This window comes from Camelus ferus, chromosome 13 (assembly GCF_009834535.1).
Source record: "Camelus ferus isolate YT-003-E chromosome 13, BCGSAC_Cfer_1.0, whole genome shotgun sequence".
NCBI lineage: Eukaryota > Metazoa > Chordata > Mammalia > Artiodactyla > Camelidae > Camelus > Camelus ferus.
Genome location: NC_045708.1, coordinates 39,151,528 through 39,172,816, shown reverse-complemented (window position 1 = coordinate 39,172,816; position 21,289 = coordinate 39,151,528). Strand labels below are relative to the sequence as shown.

The 21,289-nt window shown below is 51.3% G+C and overlaps 1 protein-coding gene and 1 long non-coding RNA gene across 5 annotated transcripts in view; both read left to right on the top strand.

Moving 5' to 3' along the window:
- The window catches only part of SSBP3 (single stranded DNA binding protein 3), a 157,898-nt gene that overhangs the window by 90,538 nt on the left and 46,071 nt on the right, over positions 1 to 21,289 (top strand). For 3 of the 4 annotated variants that reach the window (XM_032494361.1, XM_032494362.1, XM_032494360.1), the window contains one exon: positions 19,639 to 19,728. In XM_032494361.1, coding sequence (XP_032350252.1) covers positions 19,639 to 19,728 — 90 coding nt within the window. Of the gene's footprint in view, positions 1 to 13,948; positions 14,186 to 19,638; positions 19,729 to 21,289 lie in introns of those variants that run through there. The other variant, XM_014555427.2, reaches the window with a different exon arrangement.
- LOC116668010 lies at positions 403 to 9,801 on the top strand. The gene is made up of 2 exons (XR_004325039.1): positions 403 to 2,073; positions 9,526 to 9,801. It is a non-coding gene; the product is annotated as an uncharacterized LOC116668010 (long non-coding RNA).

Genomic DNA, 21,289 nt, shown 5'->3' with positions numbered 1-21,289 from the left:
CTCGGCCTCCTTTGGCTCTGAATGGATTAGTTCTGTTTGGGTTGGAGCTTACTGTTGTGTGTGTTTTTCATCCCCCTCCCGTTTGTTCTCTCTCCCTGGCCTGAGCGCCTGCTCAGGAGCTGTGAGGGTCCCGCCTGGGAGGGAGAATTGTGAAGTGGCCATTATTTAAACAAGAAAGGAATAATTGGAGTTTGCATTCTTCTGGGCATCTATGGAAACAATGATGTGGCTGGGGGTGGGTGGGTGTGAGGCCTCGGGAAGCAAGATGGTGGGGGTATGGCTGTAGAAACTGGGGTACAGTATGGTCCATGTGAGTGACCCCACCTGGTTCGGGGTGCCCTTTAGGTTAATTGGTTCGGCAAAATGAAACTTGATGTGCTGCTGATGGTGGTGTTTCTTGCAGATGGGGTGTCTGAGTGGGCGCTAATTCATACCAAACTTCCCTGGTGAGGCTTCTGTTACAGAGAACTGTTGGCAGAGAATTAGTCTTATGGGCAGTGTGATGTGGTGAACCTCTGTCTGAGCCTGTTTTCCCAGTCTGTCAAGTGGGGAATGGTGGTTCCTATCTCACAGGCTTGTTGATGGGGGAAGTATAGGTAAGTGTGTAAGAAACCCAGCGCCACCCAGCCGACACAGGGAGTGTGCAGCGGAACCTGTGAGCGCCTGTCTCTTCATGCCACTCCCTGTCACAAGGCACTTGGGATGTTCGTGGGAGTGCCCGTGGACACTGCTGGATTTCTTGTTGGGTTCAGGGAGCTTCTGCAGGTAAAGCAGACTTGTGGGAACCAGTGTAGGTTTGACCTCCTCTTTGAAATAGGAGGTCCATCCCTCCTGTTGGTGACCCTCAGTGTCTGCTAGGGGCCCTGCTGTGGAATGGATGTTTTGCAGAGAGGGGTTGAGGAAGGCAGGGGAATCGGCCGCAGTCTCGGCCTCTCGGAGTCCACATTCTAGCTTAGAATCAAAATCTCACACATGTGGAACAATTAGAGAAAAATAACAGATGGTGTCTGATCAGATGTCACCGCTCTGTGAAGCCGCCCAGACTACCCCACCCCCCCAGCAGAAATAATCCTCCTTTCTCTGCGATCCCGGAGCTGGGTGCAAGCCTGTGCAGTACTCTGCATTGCATTGATTTGTAATTGGTCATTTGTGCCATTAATTTTGCAACAGCACATGTTTGTTGAGTGCCCACGTGCCAGGTCCTGTCCTCAGTCCTTCGTCTGGTTTTGGTTGAGCACCTGCTTGGGACACTTGAGCTAGTAGTCTCCACTTGGGGCTTCCAGGCTGGCCCTTCCTGTCCTGTCTCTAGACCTCTCTGATGCCCCTCTCTCTTGGATGCTTGGTCGTGGTAGCCATCTCTTGAGTTGGGTCTTGCTGTAGGAGCTTTTGGCTGACCTGGAGGAATTGATGAAGACTCTGGCCAGCCACGAGTCCAGCACAGCTAACAAGCAGCGTGATGTTGAAACACCCCTATCCTCCTTGGGCCTTCGTTTTCTTGACTTTGAAAAACTGGGATTGGATTAAACAACGTCTCTTTTGTTGGTTCTGAGACTTCAAATTTCTTTTGAAAGTTGTGTTGGCTGGGAAATGCCATTAGTGTGCCGGAGCCTTAGCTGAGGCCTGGAGATGCCCAAGAGACCATCTGCCTTCAGGGATCTGATGGTCTAGTAAGAAAGACGGACATAAGCAGGTGGTGCTGCAGGGGACACCGTCGCTGGGTGTCCCAAGAGAAGGCCCACCTGGCTCCACCCAGAGGGCTTCCTGGGCGGGGTGGCATTTTGTGTGGGTCCCCAAGAGAAAAAAAGAAGCAGACTGATGGTACTGAAAGGGAGGAGTATGATGAGAGCATTCCAGGGTAAGGGAAGAGAATAAATGCTTGGAAGCTTGAAAAGACTTGCCGAGTTCAGGAAGGAGGGCTTGTGTGGGCGGAGCTGGAGCTGTGAAGGGCTGGGCTGGGCAGGGTGCGGCTCCTGGCAGAGTCCTCCGAAGTTTTGAGCCTGCCCTTTAGTGGCCCGGTTAGGTCTGCTTGGGGAAAGGAGGAGAGACAAGGGGACCAGTGGGGCAGATCCACCGGTGAGGAGGCTGGCGTACCGGTCCAGGCTTAGGGACGGAGTCCAGTTAAAGGATGGGGAAGATGGGTATGGGGGTGTTGTGTGGGAGTTGGGCTGGCTTATTGAGACCTGGCATGATTGGGAGGATTGCCCATACCCCCTTGACACCTTTTCCTAATAATTTGGTGCCCTTGTACCCAAGAGGATGGGCTTAGGGGTGATTGTCAACAGCAGATTTGCTGAGGATGCTGGGGGAAAAAAAAGCCACATCTATCCAAATTAACCAAAGATCGAAAGCGTCATGGAATAAGGGGCACCTGGCCAGGTCCTGGGCATGTCTGTTTCATACTGGAGGCCTCCGTTTCCCCTTTGGTGAAAATGGACGGGGGCGGGGGAGACATGGGACCAATGCCTGTGGTGTACTAGCCCACCCCCATGACTGCCGCCTTTGTTTCCAGGGGTTGGAGGATCACACAGGGCAGGGTGGCTCCATTCTTGGCAAGTGGAGTGGAAAAATGCCAGTGTCTTAAAGCAAGTCCCAGAGAGGGTGGGGATGGGTGTGTGTGTACTTGGCTGGGTGTGCCCCCAAACTTCTCCCTTGGACAGAGCATCTGTGCTTGCCCAGCTTAGAACCTGCACAGAGTCCTTTACCTTCTAAGATCCCTATTGAACATTAATAATCACTGACTACTAACCCTCAGCGGGGCTGAACCCCCACCACACTGTGGGCGGTTTTTGCCTTTGTGTGTTTCTGTCTCCATGCCTGTCCTTGACCTACTGTGGCACCTAGAACAGAGCAGAGTGTGTGTGTGTGCGTGTGCGTGTGCGTGTGCGTGTGTGTGTGTGTGTTTTGTTGTTGCTACTTTGGAGCCACTGCAGAATTTCTCATCACTGCCAAGTTACTTCCTCGGGATATATTTAGATAGCGTGAGATGAGCGAGAAGTGGGCGACGTGTATTTGCACAGGGATGTTTGCACACGTTGACCGTGGTGTTTTTGGAGCTGATGTCCAAGAGCTGGCTCCTCACACACTTGAGAAAGGGCTGTAGGTACCTCCTCTCAGGGGGATGAGGTGGGTGGGGGGTGGGGTGGGTGGCAGGACAAATCTTCTCTTCCAGAGAAGCCATTTGGACCCAAACCCCAGCCCCCTGCCCTCTCCTCTCGTTATGATTAAAGTCATCGGGTTGAGAGCTGCAGAAAGAAGAGGGGAAGGCAGCCAGTGAGGCCTGACTCTGTCCAGGAATGCTGTTGTTCCTAGTGTGGGGTGGGCACTGTTATTGCACCCATTAAGATATGAATAAAATTCCTCAGTGGTTAGTATTTATTGGACGTCATAGAAACAGTGCAGGCTTCCCAGGGAGGGGTAGGCAGATCTGGCCCTGCACCCCTGCTCTGAACACTTCCTCCCACTTCCTTCCTTCCTGCCCCCTTTGCAGTGTGCCCCTCTTTCAGTCTGAGTTTGCAGCCACACGGCAGTGTGGTGTGGTAGAGGGGTCCGACTGCAGCCGGGGGCCTCGGTCCAGAGCGATCCTCTCAGGTCTCCCCAGACCTAATCAGCTTACAGTGGGGCAGGGCAGTGCTCTTCTGTTATTAAATTCAGAGCTGTGGTCTCCATGATGGAGGCAGCTTTAATGAGATTAGAAAGCTTAACCGAGAGGCCAATTAAATCTGGGCCTGTACCTGTTTGGGCGGCTGTCTAAGCCCCGACCTGCATCCAGAAGCTTCCTGCAGGCCTCCTAGGAGCCTGACTGGTGAGGGTGAGGGGCAGAAGAGGCTTGCCCATCTGGCTAGACATCCTCAGACCTGGGGTCTGGTCAGAGCAGAGGCAGAACCCAGGAGGGATCTTCTGGAACATCTTGATTCAGGAGCTTCCAAAGCTAGATCCCTACAGCCTCCCTGCAGCCGGGGGAGGGCAGGCAGCTGGGTGGTTGCGGACCCCCAAGTGGTTTTGATGTGCTGCCCGGTTTGGGAACCAGGAATCAAATCCATTCACTTTGTTTTATAGGTGGCGGAAAGGGACTTGTGGAGGCAGCCAGCCAGGGCCTGACTCCTAGCCCCATGCCTTTGTCACCAGCATGTCCTCTTTCCTTCCCAGCCCGTTGGGGTGTCTGGGGCAGGAGATGCTGTTGCCCTTCCGTTCACATCCAGTTTTGTGTTTCTTCACACTCCTGTGTGAGGTAGGCTGGGCAGGTAGTGGTGACTTCCCATTTCACAGATGAGCAAGTTAAGGTTGAAGAGACCTGCCTCAAACTGGTACTAGCACTGCAGGGCCTGACTGTGGTTAAAGTCTCTCCTTCCCATGACTGGAGTCTTCCTTCTGGTTCCCACTGGAGGGAGTGGGGTGTGTGGATGTGTGATGACTGGACCCAGGCAGGAGGAACTGTGACCCTGACCCTGTAGAGACACTTAACCATTGTGATCTTTATCAGCAAGTTAAGTCAGATATGAAACAAAGGAGCATGCTGTTGGGAGGATTAAGTGAGATCAGCCTCCTTTGGTGCCTATGTGGTGTGATGGGTTATTTCTGTCCCTAGGTTGCAGAGCCAGCAGGCTTTAGGGACAGAGATGGGAGTGCTCAGAGGCTCTACAAGTGAGCAGTGCCCACCTGGTCCCCACAGGACAGGCCTTCCTTGGTAGAGACAAGGTGGAGAGGAGGGTTTAGGAAAAGTGTCCATTCAACAAAGGAATTACTGAGCACCTGATAGATATAGGCCAGGCACCGTTCTGGGGGAAACAGAAACTTACTTTCACAAACCCTGTGAGTGAAGCAGAATGTATTATCCCCGTTTTCCAGGCAAGACTGCCAAGGCATGACGTTTGGGAGACCAAGGTCTCAGACCTTTTCCTGCTATCGACCCAGGTCTGTCTGTGGGCCTGAGGCTGTGTCTGTAGCAGAGGGGCTGGGGGACTCCTCCCTGTTCTAAGGTTCTAGATTCAAATTTTCTGAAGGCCTGTGGATTACCCAGATCTAATTAAAAACTCCCATCTTCAGTGGAGAAGACCCAGATCACAGCCTCAAAGGCAATTAGACAAAAATAGAAGAAAACCAGACTGCTTTAGACCAGATTTGCAGCAGAACGGGGAGCTTGGTCTTCATCCTTCAAGGATGGTCCTGCCATGTCTATGTAATTTACAAGTTTCAAGCTAGGAACAGAACTAAGATTCAAATTCAAGTCTTTTCCGAGGTTTCCATGTTTCTCTTCTCCAGTGATTGCTTGAGAAGAGAAACATGGAAACTTTGGGAGGAAAAGGCCCTTCTTTGTCCCTTTTGACATTTGGGTTTATGAAAGTATGTTCTGTTCTTCAAAGTTACATCTTTATAAAGGAGAAAAAATAAGGAAGAAATTTCTTGTAAGAGTCAAGCCTAGCTTTGTCCGAAAGCTCACTCACAGTCCCCAATCATTCAGTGGTTATTGATTATTAGACAGTAAATATTTGGATTCTACTTTTTGAAACCAGTAGTCCTGCAGGGAGATAGAGCCTTTGTCCATATAAGAATGCCAAGTAGAAAGTGTTGGAGGAGTCACAGAGTTTCAGGTGGACTTGGAAGAATTAAAAATTATCCTGCCCAGTGCCCAGAGCAGCCTGAGAGATGGATGGATGGATTGAAATGGCAGAAACCAGCAGGAAAGTGGGCATTCTGGGTGGAAGGGTTAGCCTATGCAAAGGCTGGGGACCAGCAAGTGCTTCTCATGGCTGAAGCTCAGGGTACAAGAAAAGAGGGAGGTTGGAATGGGAGGAAGAGAGAGGTTGAGATTAGATCACAGCCCTCCCATTATCTCCTTGTTTGCATTAACTCATGCCAGTCCCAGTAGAGGTATTGTCTTGTATTGGGTCAGGGGCATCTGGAGACAGGAGTGTGAATTGCTTGCCTCTCTGAACTAGCCAGGGAGCTGAGGAGCCGAAGCTCCTTGCCTCAGTCCAATGCTCTGTCCACTTCGCCATCGCAACCCTTGGTTAGGAGTTCATTGGTAATGAATGTTCCATTAGGTGTCTCATTGAGAGGGCTGCAGGTAGTAGTAGGTATCTTCTGAGTTTTAGCTCATGAACCTAGGCAGGGACATTTGAACTTGGCATTGTTGAATGATTACGAGTTCTATAGGTAGATAAGGGGAAGGTGGAGGGGGAGCTTGTCAAGCAGAGAAAGTAAAAGTAGCACAAACAGTGTACTGGGGGGCCTGAGCCCTGATTGATAAGGGACCAGAGCCATTCTCAGGACATGGTAAGCACAGGGAGGGGGCAGAGCAGGGGTGCAGCCAGAGGGTTTTTTGGGCTCAGAGAGCCTGGTGTCTGCCCAGCCCCACCCTCCTTCTCTCTGCCTCTTGCCCCTCGAATCTCTCTGCCCCTCTCAAGTTCTCATTTCAAGTCAAGTGAGGGATTCAACCAGGGAGGAGGAGGACGAGGAGGAAGATGAAGACGCATTCCTCCTGAGTGAGCTCAGGGCTTGCTTGCTCTGTGGCTTGTCTCTGATTCCAAGAACCACTTCTTTTATAAACCTGTGGTTTGGAGGGTCCAGCTGTGAAGGGCAGTCCTCAGATTGGCAGCAGATTACTCTGTCAGTAGGGGTGCATTTTCTGGAGCACAGGAAACAGAATCTCAGGGTGGGACCTCTGCCTTGGTGTCCTCCTCAGATTCTGCCCAGGTCCAGGAGGGGCTCCTCCCACCTGTGCCTGTCCCCGAGCCCCGAAGGTAACAGGCACATTCTCTGGCCTCTCTAAGAAGCTTGTGGGAAGAGTGGTTCCCTGGGCCAGTGGAACAGACAACTATCTTGAGGAAGACTGAGAACCAGGGAACTCAGCCTGTCTGAGAACGAACAGCAGGCTTTGCTTTGAAGATGGAAGGGGAGGCTCTGTTGAAAGGGCTGGGAGAGGCCGCCAGATCTTCACAGCTCATAAAGACCTCGCAATCCTCTCATTGCACCCAGCCGGCTGGGTCAGGCTGGACTTCCTTCTAAAGTGGGAATGACGATGGCAGTTTAGCTCCTAGAGGCCACCCCGCTCCCTCATGTTACTTTTGTCCTTCTTGAAACTACAGATACTTTGCCCAGATGTTAGCTTAAGCTATCTACGCAGCTGTCTTAGGAGGGGACACTGATGATGATCTCATTTTGCTGACCTGACGAGTGGCTCTGGGAGCAGTGGCTGCCCAAGTCATTTGCTAGAAGGACTGGGCAGCACCAGCACCCAAGTTTTCTGAGTACCCAAAGCTTGGGCTTTACAGGCAGAGGAAGCAGTCTGTCCTAAGACATGTGTGGGCATGGTGGGGTATGTGTGTGCATGTGTGTTGTCGTTTGGAGGGGAGAGGGTAGTTGTATAGTTGTAGCCAGATGGTAAATCAGTGGCTGACTGAGTTTGCTAGTCTTCAGATTTGACCTCGTAGACATGGTGACTATTCTTCAAAAGCAGGATTTCTGTGAGAACTTTATTCATCCAAAAAATATTTACTGAACCAGCACCTTCTCTATGCTGTGTTCACTACTCCTGCCCATATCCCTGGGAAGACAGCTGGCTAATTTAATAAGGAATTAACAGTCAGATGTGACAAGTGCTGTGATGGGGACACATAAAGGACGAAGAGGTATCACCCAGAGGGAGAGGAGTGGAGGAGCGTGCTCTAGAGAGAGGGCCCTGCGTGTGTGGTTGGGTAATTGGCGTATTCATCTAGTAAATTTGGATGAAAGAGAGGCCTTTGTAAGCTGGAGAGTACTAAATATATGTAAATAATAATAGGTTATCCTTTTTCCCAATGGGACTTAAAGAGTAATTTGTTGGCCCCTGATGAAGGTCTCTTATAAAGACCTTCCTTCGTGCTTTCAATACCATATGGATTGGTGTGGGGAGTAGACATGGACCACCTCTGTGAGAAATCCCGTGTCTGTTTCAGAAGCCAGGTCTGGGGGAGAAACCTCGTAGATTAAGTCCCCTGACCCCTCAGAAGCCTTTGACTGGTCAGGCCATCTCTGGTCCTTCCAGGCTGGGCTCCTGGCCCCACCCCTTTAGCAGGTTTCTCACTAGGATCCTAAAGGCTGAGTGTGTCCTTGGGTGCTCTGGACCTATTCTTGGGGGATGCTAACAAGAAAACCCTGACTTGTGTGCCTGGTAGACAACCAACAAGTATCCGCAGAAGTCTTTGTGATGACCTCCAAAGGGCTCCCCACCTTGCCCTGCGGCACCCCCTGCAGACCTCTGCAGCTTGGGCTTTGTTGAGGGCTGAAGCAGCCTGGGTCTTGGTGCGTGCCTGACCTACCTCTTCATCTCCTCTGTGTCACTTTTGGAACAAACTAAATAATCCACCACCCTTAGAGGGCCTCTCGCAAGTTTACAAGGGTGGGCTCTGTTCTAGAATGTGGCTGGGTGGGGTGGGGTGGGGTGTGATGTGTCTTTGAGGGGCTGATTTCCTGTGATCACAGAATTTGAGTCAACCAGACCATCTGTTTGGTTCTTTCGGGGCACTGGGTACCAGAGCTATTACTGTTTCTGCTTCAGAGACAGAGACAGACATGTGTACACACAAACTTGCACAGAGTCCATGACTTGTGAATCCTCTTGTTGGGGGTATTAACATTTCTGTAAAGTGACCGTCCTAGTCCCCTCATCTTAACACCGCTCCCTCGTGTTTGCTCAGAGCCCCAGGGACTGGGAGCAGGGTGGGATGAGGGTCTCATCCAGTGCAGCAAACCTTCCCTGTGCACCTACTGGGTGCCTGGCCTAGTTCTGGGGAGGCTTCCTGCACCTGCTGCATTTAGGCTTGAAGGACAGGTAGGGCAGCAGGAAGCCATGGGGAACGGCTCACTTCCAGTGCGAGGAGCCCTGATGGGAGGAAAGGACACTAGGTGGCCTGTGTTGATGGCTGCATCGAAGTGGGCCAGGGTAGGAGGAGGTAAAAGGGAGTCTCACTCCTCTGTGGCTCTGGGCACCTGGGGCTCTGGGCAGGAGGCACTGCCCTGCTCTCATTCAGCTAGCTTGTTTTTGTTGGGGTCATCGTTGCTGAGCTGAGCTGTAGCGCCCTTCTGTGGCAGCTAAAGAACTTGGTTAGAGGGGAAGAAATGTGGGCTTTGAACCCAGGTAGACCTGGGTTCGAATCCCAGGTTGGCCACTTCCTGGCCTGCTGTGTAACCGTGGGCAGGTCAGCTCTCTGAGCTTCAGTCTTCTTTTCTGTAACATAGGGACGATACTGGGACTGGAGAGGGGATCAGAGGGAAGTACTAAAGGGCCAGGCATTAGGAGGTACCTGTTACTATCAGGGGTTGCTGTCCTGTCACTCCTGTGGGCAGCAGAGGGAGAGAGGGAGGGTGTGGCTGGAGCATGCCACCTCCAGAGGAGTGGAGCCCTGGCTGGGGCCCTTTTTCTGACTTCCCAGTGCCCTGGAGGGCCGAGCCACAGACCCAGCCATTGCAACCCAGCACCCACCAGTGAGGGGCCAACATAGGCTTCTCTCCCCCTCATTGTAATCTGCTGGTGACCACGCCTGGCAGGTGCTCAGGAGCCTCCGGACAAGGTACTCTAACTTCTGCATCTTGGACAGCACCAACACCTGAGCTAGAGGCAGAGTGGCACCCGGATTTCAAGCAGAAGAGCCAGCTACGCGGTCAGCGGCCTGACAGTTGTGCTTAGAGGGCTGCCCGAGTGGACAGTGGCTGGCTTCTCGTGGCGTTGTTTGCTCCAGTTTCCTTTGCGTTGTGACCTACATCATTCCTTATTTGCTAAACCCTCTGAGCAGGCAGCAGTAATAAATCAATTAATGACTCCGATGAATCGTTTAATGGCTGACAAAATAACAGTAAGGCCAACAGCTTGCATCTCTCCAGCAGTACCAAAGGACGCTGGTCGACCGGGGTGGGGGACTGAACAGAGACTGTTAGCTAAATTAGTACAATTAGTTCGTGCTTTAAAGGTTTAGATGGCATCTGCTCAGCGCTGAGCCTGCGTGCCTGCAAACCCCAGTAGTGGGCTGCTTGAGGCTTCCCTCCTGGCCCGCCAGGAGAGCCCGAGGATTCCCGGCCCCTTCGTTTACACACCCCTCCCCAGCCAAGTGTAAACTCCTTAGCTTTGATGTCAGGGGACCCTAGGTGAACTTTCCAGACTCTGCACCTTGTCCTGTCATGGCGGAGGGCGAACCGAGGGAAGGTGACTTTGTCCCCACTGAATCTGTGCAGCTGAGTGACGTGTGGGCCCTCATTCTTGAAAAGTGTTCTGGGGGCCTTGCCTTTAACGATTTCTTTTAAACTTAAAAAAAGAAAGTTTGTAGAAGCAGGTTTTTTGTTCTCTGCACACCTCAGGCCTGGCAGGATTAAGTCGTCATTGGAACTGAGCATATGTGCGGGCCCATGCCAGGGAATTTTCCACTTTTCAGAAGCAACTGCCAGTGTTCTTGTTAGGGAGCTGTCACTGGCCTATAATGACATGTTTGCGGTTGTAAGAGGCTCCTTTAAGACAGTGGGAAGCGCACGTGTGTGTGTGTGTGTGTGTGTGTGTGTGTGCTTTGCTAATGGTGTAAACCAGGGCCTGAAGCTCATCTCTCTTTAAGAAGGAAATCAGCGTTGTACAAACAGCGTGCTGTTGATCCACTCCGCACTGTTCATTTGTAGGGAGCACCTCTGGCCCTTAATCTTCCTTGTCTTGGGTGTACACGCCTAGGACCTGCGCCCTGTGCCGTGCAGCCCAGCCAGGGAGGTGTTTGCACATGGACGAGGGTGCCCTGGCCAGCATCCACAGTTTAACCAGGTATTATGACTCGTGGCTCCACCTCTTACACAAACTGTGCCCTTTGATCTAATTCCCAGAAGAAGCCGGGTGCTTCCTGGGATGGATGGGCAGGGCCCTGTGGGATGGTAGCCGTGACCTTCTCAGCACAGAGAAGCCAGTTCCTCTTTCTCTTGGAAATATTCCATCTGGGGTGCCTTTCTTTCATTTTTTAAAAAGGTAAAGAGAGGTCTTGCCTCAGAAGACTTGAGTTCTGTCAAGCAGAGGACTTTGTCTTCCAATAGCCCCGACCCCTTCTGTGCCCTGGCCTGCTTCGTGTTCATGGAATCATAAAAAGCACGCCTGGTGCCGTGTTGCTGGCTCAGGGGCTTCCTCTGGCTGAGCACCTGTTGCACCTGAGCTCCTTACCCGAGGAGTCGTATTTAGGTCCCCCACACCCTTGTAGAGGGTAGAGCTCCCCACTCCTTTCCAGATGACGGTGAAGGGCTCAGAAAGGTAAAGCAAGGTGCCCATGTACCCCAGCTGCTGGAGGATGGAACAGCTGGGCCTAGAACTGGACTTCTCTGTCCCTGGGCAGCATCTTTAAGCATCAATTTCCAAACTTAGACCAGAGAAGCCAGAACACAGCTGAAAGGTCTTGGCTTGACTTTCTACACATCTTGAGCTGAGGGACCTCGGACAAGTCCCTGAGCCTCCCTTCTCTTATCTGTAGTCCTTGCCAGGTTGTTGGGAAGATCCAGGAGAGGAGCTGGATGCACTGTGCTAAGGCCAGCTGGGTGGGCAGGATGGGCGGCCCGCTTCTCTTATGCATAAGAGGCCCCCTTTTGGGGGGAGGGGAAGTGAGTAAGCCCCTCGCCCACCCTAGCAACCAGGGATGGAGTGGAGCTCTGGGGAGGCAGAGGCGTGGCGGGATTTACGCTCTGAGGAGAGGCTGTCAGAAGGGGCCTGGTCCAGGGGAGGGTTAAGATGACAGTGGTAATCTCTCACCTCCCTGTCACCTCCCGCATCTTCGAGTCTTGCCATCCTTTAAGGCCCAGGCTCGAGTGCCACCTCTTCCATAAAGCTTCCCTGATCCCCCTAATCCCTGCCTCGCAGCGCCCGCCCGGATCACCTTCCCACATCCTTCAGTTCTCTGTCGCTCCCACTCATTTCATCCCCTAGACTTTGAGGGCAGAGCCGGGCCTTTGTCATCTCCCATCCCGGTGGGCACCGTGCATCCCTGGCAGCCCAGGCGCCAGTGTTTGCTGAACACATCGACGTGTATAAAGCACTCATAACCTCTGTAAGCTCCCCACCTACCTTTTTTCTCCTTTCTTCCCAGGGTAATTTGCCAGTTAGATCCAGCAGACTCTTCAGTGGAGTCTTACGCGCGCACACATACACACACCCTACACCCCACACCCCTTTAGTGGAGGCCAACTCAGTGAAATATTTCCCGGAAGGAGCAGAGTTAGAAGGTCAGTCTGCTTTGGGAAGAGCAAAACATGTGGATGATCTCAGACGTAGAGAATGCCTTGTGCTTACCTTATGTTTGTAATGATTTGTCTGTTGTTTCCTTTCATAAACATCAAAGAGCACACAGCACTCTTCTTGAGAACTGCAGGGGTTGGTGACAGGAAGATGGGGCAATTTTGGGGGGTTTCTCAGACCTGAAATTGGGTATGGAGGGACAGAGAGACTAAAGTTAGAGCATTTATAATGATGCACTTCTCTGGGCCTGTTTTCCTGCTGGTAAACAGCAGTCACCCCTTCCCAAGGATGTTGAGAAGTAACTAGTATCCCCTTTCCTCTCCCACAGTCTCTGGGATCAGGATGAAAAGTCATCTGCTTCTCTGTGCGTGCCCTCTCTGTGTTCCTGCATCCGTCCTCTCACCCCTGGGAGACAGAAGTGAGATGGGGGCTTTGGGAAAGAAGCTCTGATGTTAGGACACCCCTCACTTGTGCCTGATGGCCTGACTGTGGCAAGCTGGAACTTCTGTCACCTGGACGTGGCGCTTTCTCAGGTTGCTTGGCTGAGAGCTCAGCATGATGCCCACTTGGTTCCCTGTAGCAGCTGGACCTCAGCTGCCTCACTTGGAGCTGAGCAGAGGCCCAGGGGCAGGAAGGCTCACCCAAGTCACATAGCAGGTGGCTTGTAGCCAGAGCTGGAGCCCTGATCCCAGGACCCTTGGTCCAGGGCTCTTTTCTGTCATAAGAATTCCCAGGAAATGCCGAATGGTGCTGGGTAACGTGGCTGGCTCTCCCCTTCTCAGAGGGGAGACTGAGGCTGAGCTGTGGCTCGTAGCTTTGTTGTGGCAGAGCAGAGAGGAAACCCACATACTCTGATCTGGACTGTGCTAGTGCCCTGTCCCCACTGTGAACCACCCCAAGGTAACATGGCCCACCACTTCACCCTGATGGTCAGATCTGGAGAAGCCTTTTGTAGCGCAGAGTATCGGCGCCTGGACTGAGGACCATCCTTTGGTGACGGGAAAGTACATCCACTTCTCCTTGCACGTGATGGCCCCTTTGCTGTTTGGAGGCAGGGATCCTGTGTCACTCCCCCGTGTCATCCGAACCTATTTAACGCCAGCTGGTTCTGTCTCCTCATGTAGCAACATCTGTGTGTTTTCTCCAGGGTGCAGAATTAGAGCCTCTGTCCTCCAAATGTATTCTCTCCTGTGGTCTGTACCTAAAACCAAGAGGCTGCTCCCTGTACCTTCCCCTCTTTTGACCCCTGCTTCTCTCAGTCTTGGCCTTTCTGTCTGGGTGATGCAACTCCCTCCATTCCCTGTGCTACATCTTCAGTTTGTTGATGCTGCTAAAGTTCCTTCCAGGAAACTTGGCCCAGAAGGCCCCCGGTCACTCCAGTATTTTGCACAGAATGCTGAAGCCTCTGTCTTGATGATGCCTGTGTAGGCATTCCTCCCTCCCCGGGACACAAGCCTTCCTCAAAGGCCTTCGTGTCTCAGTGCAGGTGTGTCCTCCGCTGCCCAGCTGTAAGCACACAGCCCCACACCACGTGCCCGTCATGTCCTGGGTGCTCAGCCACGTGGCCTGTGCTGAGTTTCAGTCAAGGAAGGCTGCACTTGGTTTCATATGTGGGCCCCGTGCTGCTACACGCCTGAGTGTTGGGGTGGGGCGAGGAGGGAAGGGATTTGCAGAACAAAGTTCCATTTTGCAGCCTTGTAAATCAGTCAGGAGGGTTTGGCCAAACTGGCAGGAGTCCCGCCGTTCACTCTGAGCGTTTGTTTTTATTCAGTTTTCCAAGAGCTTCATGTGCATAGAATTATTTTTAAAAGAGAGTAAAACTGGGTTGGGGGATCCCATGCTAGTTTATGAGTGAGGATAACTGGGGGTCTCGGGGTGAGGCTGGAACAGAACATTATGTAGGGGACATCCACAGATCCCCACTTCTTGAAGGAAGCATGAATGTTTGTCACCTACCACAAGGTATGTATGAGATGAGAGCTTGTCTCCTGGTTCCTGTGGACTGACCTGCTGTTCCTGGAGCCGCAGGGGGCTTCTTGCTACAGAGCCAGGAAAGGGCCCAGCACCACATCCGGGGCTGGCCAAGTCTGTCTCTCCGTGGAGCCTTGGGGACTCTGGTGGTGGTGTGTAGGTTTGTCAGTGGTGCACCAGGATGCCTGGCACAGGGTCAGAGGGGGTCAGGTGGGATTCTCAGAAGCCATGGCTGCTCTTCTGCTTGGAACACTTCCCCATTGCCTGGAGCAGAGTGTCCTGGTTCCTCCCAGTTGCTTAGATCCCAAGGCCCCAGGTTTGAACCCTGCTTCTCCACCAGGGGAGGGTAGGGGGAGGGCGACAGGAGAATGTGCTTATTCTGGGGCAGGGGAGGTGTCTGGGTATCTCCCCACTGTTGACAACCAGATTTGGATGAAGGGGCTTGTGTGAAACCAGCTGGTGTGTGTCTGGAGCACACAAACAGGGCTAAGGAGCTACAGTGACCCCTGAGCCCCAGTGGTGGTGTAACCACCCTGGGACCCCAAAGAAACCTTGCTCTTTAGGGGAAAAGTTGTGGGATGAGCCCTCCCTAGAAGTCTCAGCTGGCTGTGAACAAAATAAAAAACTTCGCAGGGAGGGGAACTTTCATTCACAGCTTCAGGCAGATGTCTGAAGGCACCTCGGGCTTTCCAAGTGGACAATATCCCGGAGGCTTGGAGGAGGCAGTTGGCTGGAGTAGGCCACACCGCTCAGTATAAGGCCTGTTTTCTATTTAGAAAAGAATTTTTAGTTAGTTTTAAAAATGCACAAGTTACCAAACTGCTTGCCCGATTTGATTCTGCTTTTTTTAGTCCATATATACATGCATATACGGAGAAATGCTGGTGAGTAGAGCCAGGGGTTGGATGCAGGGGAGAGTCCAAGCTTCATCAGCTGTTTTTTTTGGTTTGTTATGGAGGTACTGGGGATTGAACCCAGGACCCCGTGCATGCTAACCATGCATTCTACGACTGAGCTATACCCTCCCCTTGCAGACATCATCAGCTAGAATCTGCAGGCTCTGGTAACAAACAAGTTTCTGGGTGGTTTTTAAGTTTTAACCCTTAAGTGTTCTATAATGAACAGAGAAGAGTTAAAATTCAGGATCCTTCTGTTCATGAAGGAGCTGCTCTTTCCAGTCCCTGCCCCCATGGTGTGTGGACTGGGTTGGGGAGAGCAGCTTGGAAGAAGGGCCCTAGAGGTCATCTTCTCTTACTCCACCATTGGACATGTCGGGAAACTGAGGCCCAGAGCGAGAAGGGACTTGCCCACAGTCTCCCGGCCAGGGCCCGAACCCACACAGTAGATGTCTGGCTTCTGAGAGCTCTGGTGGGGGAGTCCTGTCCCGAGCAACTGCCACAGCCCCGGCATGCTGTAGGCCTCATTGAATGTCAGGGGGTTTTGGTGTGGATTTTGTGTTTTTAGATAAAACTCACATGAGACGCTTTGCTGAGTGCCTTAATGGAGCTCTAACTCGAAGTTGGAAACCACAGGGAGAGGCTGATTCCTAGCAATCCGGAAAGGCTTGGCTCCAGATGGCCAGGTTTGAGCAGGTCTTTGAATAATAAAGGTTATAATCATTTATTGAACACCTGCTGTATGCCTCACATGGTGCTGGCTCTCAGAGATGGGCAAAACAGCCCCAGCTGTTGAGGTATGGAGTGAGGGCAGTGTCATGTTGACAGATGTGGGGATGGGGTCCGTCGGATTAGGTTTTGTATGCAAGAATTATTTAACCCTTTTGTCGCTCTCTGACACTGGTTGTTGCTTTCATTTTCTTCTTTGTACTTTTCTCCCCTTTTGAAAGTTTTTCATTATGAGCACATGTTTGCTTCAAAATCAAAGAAAAACAATAACTGTCATTCTTCAGGGCACAGAGTTAAGCTCTGCATATCTACTTAATTTTGCTGCTCGAAGAGCCTTTAAGGATAAGTTATCGCTTCAGCTTCCTGACACCTGAGTCACAGCTAACATGGCCCTCTCATTGGAGGGTAGCAAAAGTCCATGCTCCAACCCTGATGTCATCCATTTACTAGAGCCATGGTTACCCCAGCCCAAACATTCAAAGGACCAGGGACCACCCACCCACGCACCCCCACTTCCTAGAACCATGGACTCCTGATTTCATAGGAAAATGAGATCCTGGTGTTGAGGGAGCCTCGTAAGTCGTGCACCCACATTCAAGTTTTCATTTAAGAGGCTTTTAAAAAAATAATAACATATCCATATATTGTATCCTTAATATATAAAGAGTTCTTATTATCACTAAGGGAGAAAAATCAAATACCTAAATAACAAAGCATGAATGTTTTACTATTTATTTTACTAAATGACCAGTGTAAGCCATTTCAAAAGGGTAGTGATCCAAAAGATTAAGTCAAAATACCAAAGAGGGCAGAGAGATCTCATTTTGTAACTACTGAGTTAGCAAACACTGATTTAATGCCTGTTAATTAAATTGGTTGAATGATGATACCTCTATAGAATATTAGGCTTATTAAAAAATCATTATTTCCTTTGACCATTTAATGAGATGGGGAGAAGTGCTCATGACATTATTTAACAAAATGCAGTGACTAATTTTCTTTTTACTTTGCCATATTCTATAATAGGTATTTTATATTAAACAGTAAATGCTAATTTAAAGAACTGAAGTGCTGAAGCTTCCCAGATCTTTCTTTAAAAACAAAACAATGTTTCTGGGCTGAAGGCTGAAGAAGAGTACGTCTGGACTCTGAGGCAGACAAATGGAGAAAGGTCACCTTCAGCTTGCTGTCCACACTGAGATTTGTTTTCTCGTCTGTGAAGTGGGGGTACTTGTGTCTGCCTCAGAAGGCCATCTGGGGGTTCAGGGAGAGATGGTGTGAAAGTATCCAGCCCATTTCTGAGCCCCAGGCCAGTTGGCCCCTGCCATCCACCCCGCCCAGGGCCGGGCCTCTGCTCCATCCTTCTCACACCATGGTCAGGGGCTCCATCTCTTCCACCCTTACCCCAAGAGCAAGTCAGCGCCACATGTGTCGAGTACAAAACATTTAGCCAGGGCAAGAGAGGGTTTGGGTTTTCCCAAATGTATTGCCTGCTCTCACCCACCTTTCTGATCATTGTCATTGGTCCACCCACTCTGCTTTGACTGGGGGACTTGAATGAAGACATGAATAATCGGAGAAAGAGTGTGCCCTGGGAAGGTGCCTGTGTTTTGGAAAGATGTCAGTTCTCCTCCAAATTTATATATATATATAAAAGAACTTTTTTCTTTTGGTAGGAAGGTGACTTTTATAATGATAGGAAGTTTGGAGGGATAAATAGATAAAAATAAGCAAGAAAACTTCAGTGAAAGAATTGAAGGAGCTAATAAAATACAGTGTAAAACTCTTATGATTAGAATAGAGTGTTCTAAAAGTTCCAGAGTTCTAAAAGCTCAGAAACAACCATACTTTTCTAAGAATTTTGTCTCTGTTTTCACATAAGTGGGGAAAAAAATCAACCTGAACCAGTTGACTATTACAGGAGTAAAACCCTTATTCTTTACCAAAATAAGTTCCAGAAGGATTGAAGAGTTAAATATAAAACCAGTCTCTGAAAGAGCTTGAAGAAAACACAGGTGGATGTTTACCTCACCTCATTATTTTGGGGTGGGGAGAGAGGTAATTAGCTTTATTTACTTATTTATCTTTAGAGGAGGTACTGGGGATTGAACCCAGGACCCTGTGCATGCTAAGCATGTGCTCTGCCACTTGAGCTGTATCCTCTCACCTCTTATCTCCCCGCATTTTTTAAAAATCTTTTTTGCTCCTGCTCCTGAGGAGTAATTGTTGGCTGTAAATCATGAAAAGTTGCATTTTCACAGAACCACCAACCGCAAACAAACAATGCATCTAATGGATAACCTGGCCCATTCCCCCAGGCGGTCCTCATCCCAGAGAACACTGGGGCAGAGGCTGGGCTGGGGCTGCGGCCTCCAACTTGGGGCGGTGGGGAGGGGAAGCCCTGCTCCAAGATGTTTTGAGATGTTTGTAGCACACCCCAGGGTGATTGGCAGAATCTCTGTTACACAGGGGGTTGCATTTCTGTAGGCAGAATCATTTTGGAGAGTTGGGCAGCCCCATCCCACCCTGTTCTCTTTACCTGGGGTCTGTCACAACAGCCAGGGCAGGCCCAGCATGAGTCCTCTCCACTTCCAGATTACTTTTGTGGTTTACAAAATGTAACCCATCTGGTTCCTTAGCCTTCCCCAACCCTTAGGAGCAGGTGGGACACCAGGGACAGGAGGGCTGAGTGGCTTGCCCACGCCGGCCTGCGCTCAACCCCTGCTGTGTGGATTCCCATGGCTGTCTGTCCATCTTGCTGCATGCAGTGTGTCTGGGGGATTGACACGCTCCCTCATTTCCTCCCATGGGAGTTGTAAGTTAGGAGGTCTGGGTCCTAGTTCCAGGCTCAGGAGAAGGCAGGAGAAGTGACTTCTTCAAGGTGGTGTTGGCAGGCTGCACTTGTAACTGAAGAGACACCCATTTCCTGACTCCGAGGGGCTGACCCTTGTCCCAGAGAACCAGTCAGACCCCTGGAAGATAATTGATGACTCAGTTTCAGAGTCTCTGTCCTGGTGGGGTTAGGGAACCTTCGAGGCTGGAGGTGGGCTTCCTGCAGGAGGAGCATCTGTGAGCTGTAGAGCTGGGGGTAGGCGGTGGGGAGAAGCAGGGCCTGGGCCCAGGTAGGCCAGTCAGGCCCGGGGCTTCCTGCACAGTCTCACCCGCCCGTGCGAGCATGGGGCCGGGCACAGACACGCCGACCACATGAGCAGGTGGGACACAGATTGTCTGGAAGGAGGCCAGGCTGGGAAGAGCAACGTCTGTTCACCCCTGGGAGGCATTTGTTGAGGCAGATGTACCAGGTAAATGCCGGAAGAGCAGCATTTAAACAGAAAACTAATGACAGTCCCCCGCATCATGCAGCCCGCCTCATCTCCCACCGCACCCGGACCCTGACGGGGCCCTCCTCCACCCTCCAGGGATGTTTCCCAGCTGGGCTGACTGTTTATTCTTTAAGTCATGGATATCTATTGCTCTTCTGCTCTGTAGAGCATGCCAGCCTCTTGGAGAGGGCACAGACATTTATGCAGCCCCTCACCTGTCCTGAAGGAGCTTCATAAAGCAGCCGAGTGGGGAAGGCAGGGCATCCTTGCTTAATAACAGTTGCTGCTGTGGTGGGCATGGCCCTCCTGTATTAGAGATGAGGCAATGGAGGCTCATCCACTGATTGACACACCGGGGAAGGTGGTGTGTGAAGGGGGTCTGTGGAGGGCGAGGGTGGACAGGAGAGTCACCGGGGGGTGGGCCCAGGGGTGGGAGCTCCCTGTCTCCCGTTGTGGATGCGGCCGCCTCTCACTCTCCACCTTCCTGTCTCCACAGAGCGCAGCAGCCGCACCAAGTCCCGTGCTTGGCAACATTCCCCCCAACGATGGGATGCCAGGAGGCCCCATCCCGCCAGGTTTCTTTCAGGTAGGTCCTGTCCTCCCATCACTCCAGGCCAGGCCCCGGGCAGGCGGGAGGGAGGGAGAGAGAAGTAAGTAGTAGTAGCTCAGTTTGCCATGGTCTAAATACAGTTGCTTTATGCTGGTTCAAGCACTTCCCTTCCCATCCCTCTCACCTCTTCCAAACACCAAGGAAGGGAGAAAAGACAGAGATGGGGAGCAGACACCTCCTGCATGTGCTATGTCACTTCTGCTGGAGTTTGTTTTCTTCACACCAGCTTCGCACTCACGACACAGCCCACCCCTGGTTGGGGAGGCGGCGGGGCTGCTTCCAAGTCCACATGGAGCTGTCTTTTAACAAAAGGCTTAAAAAACAACAACAACGACAAGTAAACTGCTCTTTGTTTCTGTTTTGTTGCTGCTGTGTTGTCATTGTTTACTTTGCTTATCCAAACTACAAACCTTAGGCGTACTCTAAAAAAACAAAAACCCCACCATCCTGGCAGGTCTCGAAATCCTTTCCCTCTGGTTAACCACTTGATTTTTTCCGAATGTGATCACAGACAGCGTCCCACAAGCATCTGTGCCCGCACTCTGCCCGCCAGGGCAGGAGCAGGTCTCATGTGGGTTGAGGGCCTGGCCTTCCCCAAAAGACACCTTGTTGGGCTCTTGGGGGGCTTTGCAATTTGTGTGTGGTTGCCACACCTTTGGTGCCTCCTCCTCCCTCTCTGTTGTCCCCTCTGGGGACTTACTCGATTTAAACCAGATTGAAACTGGGAAAGGCCCTCGGAGAGAGATCGGTGTGCGGGGCAGGAGGAACTTTCATATGATGAAGCTCTCGAGCATGACGTTCTTTCAGACCTGTCTGTGGCCGAGTTTGAGAATCTGCCTGAGTTCCCCACAGCTTTTGGAATGTTGGAGCTTTCAGATAAGAATATGGAAAGAGTGGTTGTGTGGAAAAGAAGGCAGAAATTTCTCTGCGAAATCCAAGAATTCAAAACTGGGACAGTGAGGTGAAGTCCGAGGAGACTTTGGCTTGGTGACAGCCAGAATGTCACACCCTGTGCATCCATTGGTGATGCAGGCGGCGGGGGCTCCCTGGCGCCTGAAGTATCTGAGCAAAAACGGGGTAGATACCTCCTGGGGATTTCTTCCTGGGTGGGAGATGAGCTCAAGGACACTTCTTCTTTGCAGGATTTCACATTTTGGTTGATGTTAACTCCATGGAGAGGAGGGTTAGGAAATGCTGCTTACCAGACAGGAAAGGGAATCAGTGAAACTTGGGTGTTCCCCCAAAACAGAAACTGCAGATTGCCCACCAAGGTGGCGGTTAGCGGGATTTAGGGATGGAAGTTCAGGGCACTGGTTGGCCACACATGTGTCTATAAGCTTTCCTAGTGTACTCTCCAAACTGGGGCCTTGTCCCAGGGATGGAAATGGGTATAACCTGAAAAATCAGTATATAGGCTTCAGGTTGGACCAGACCAAGCATTGCCTGGGGCGTGGCTTGGGGTAAGGCCACAGGCATCGGGAAGAGGGGCCAGGCTTTAGAGAGAGTAAGACATTCAAATCCTTGGATACCTGTGGAC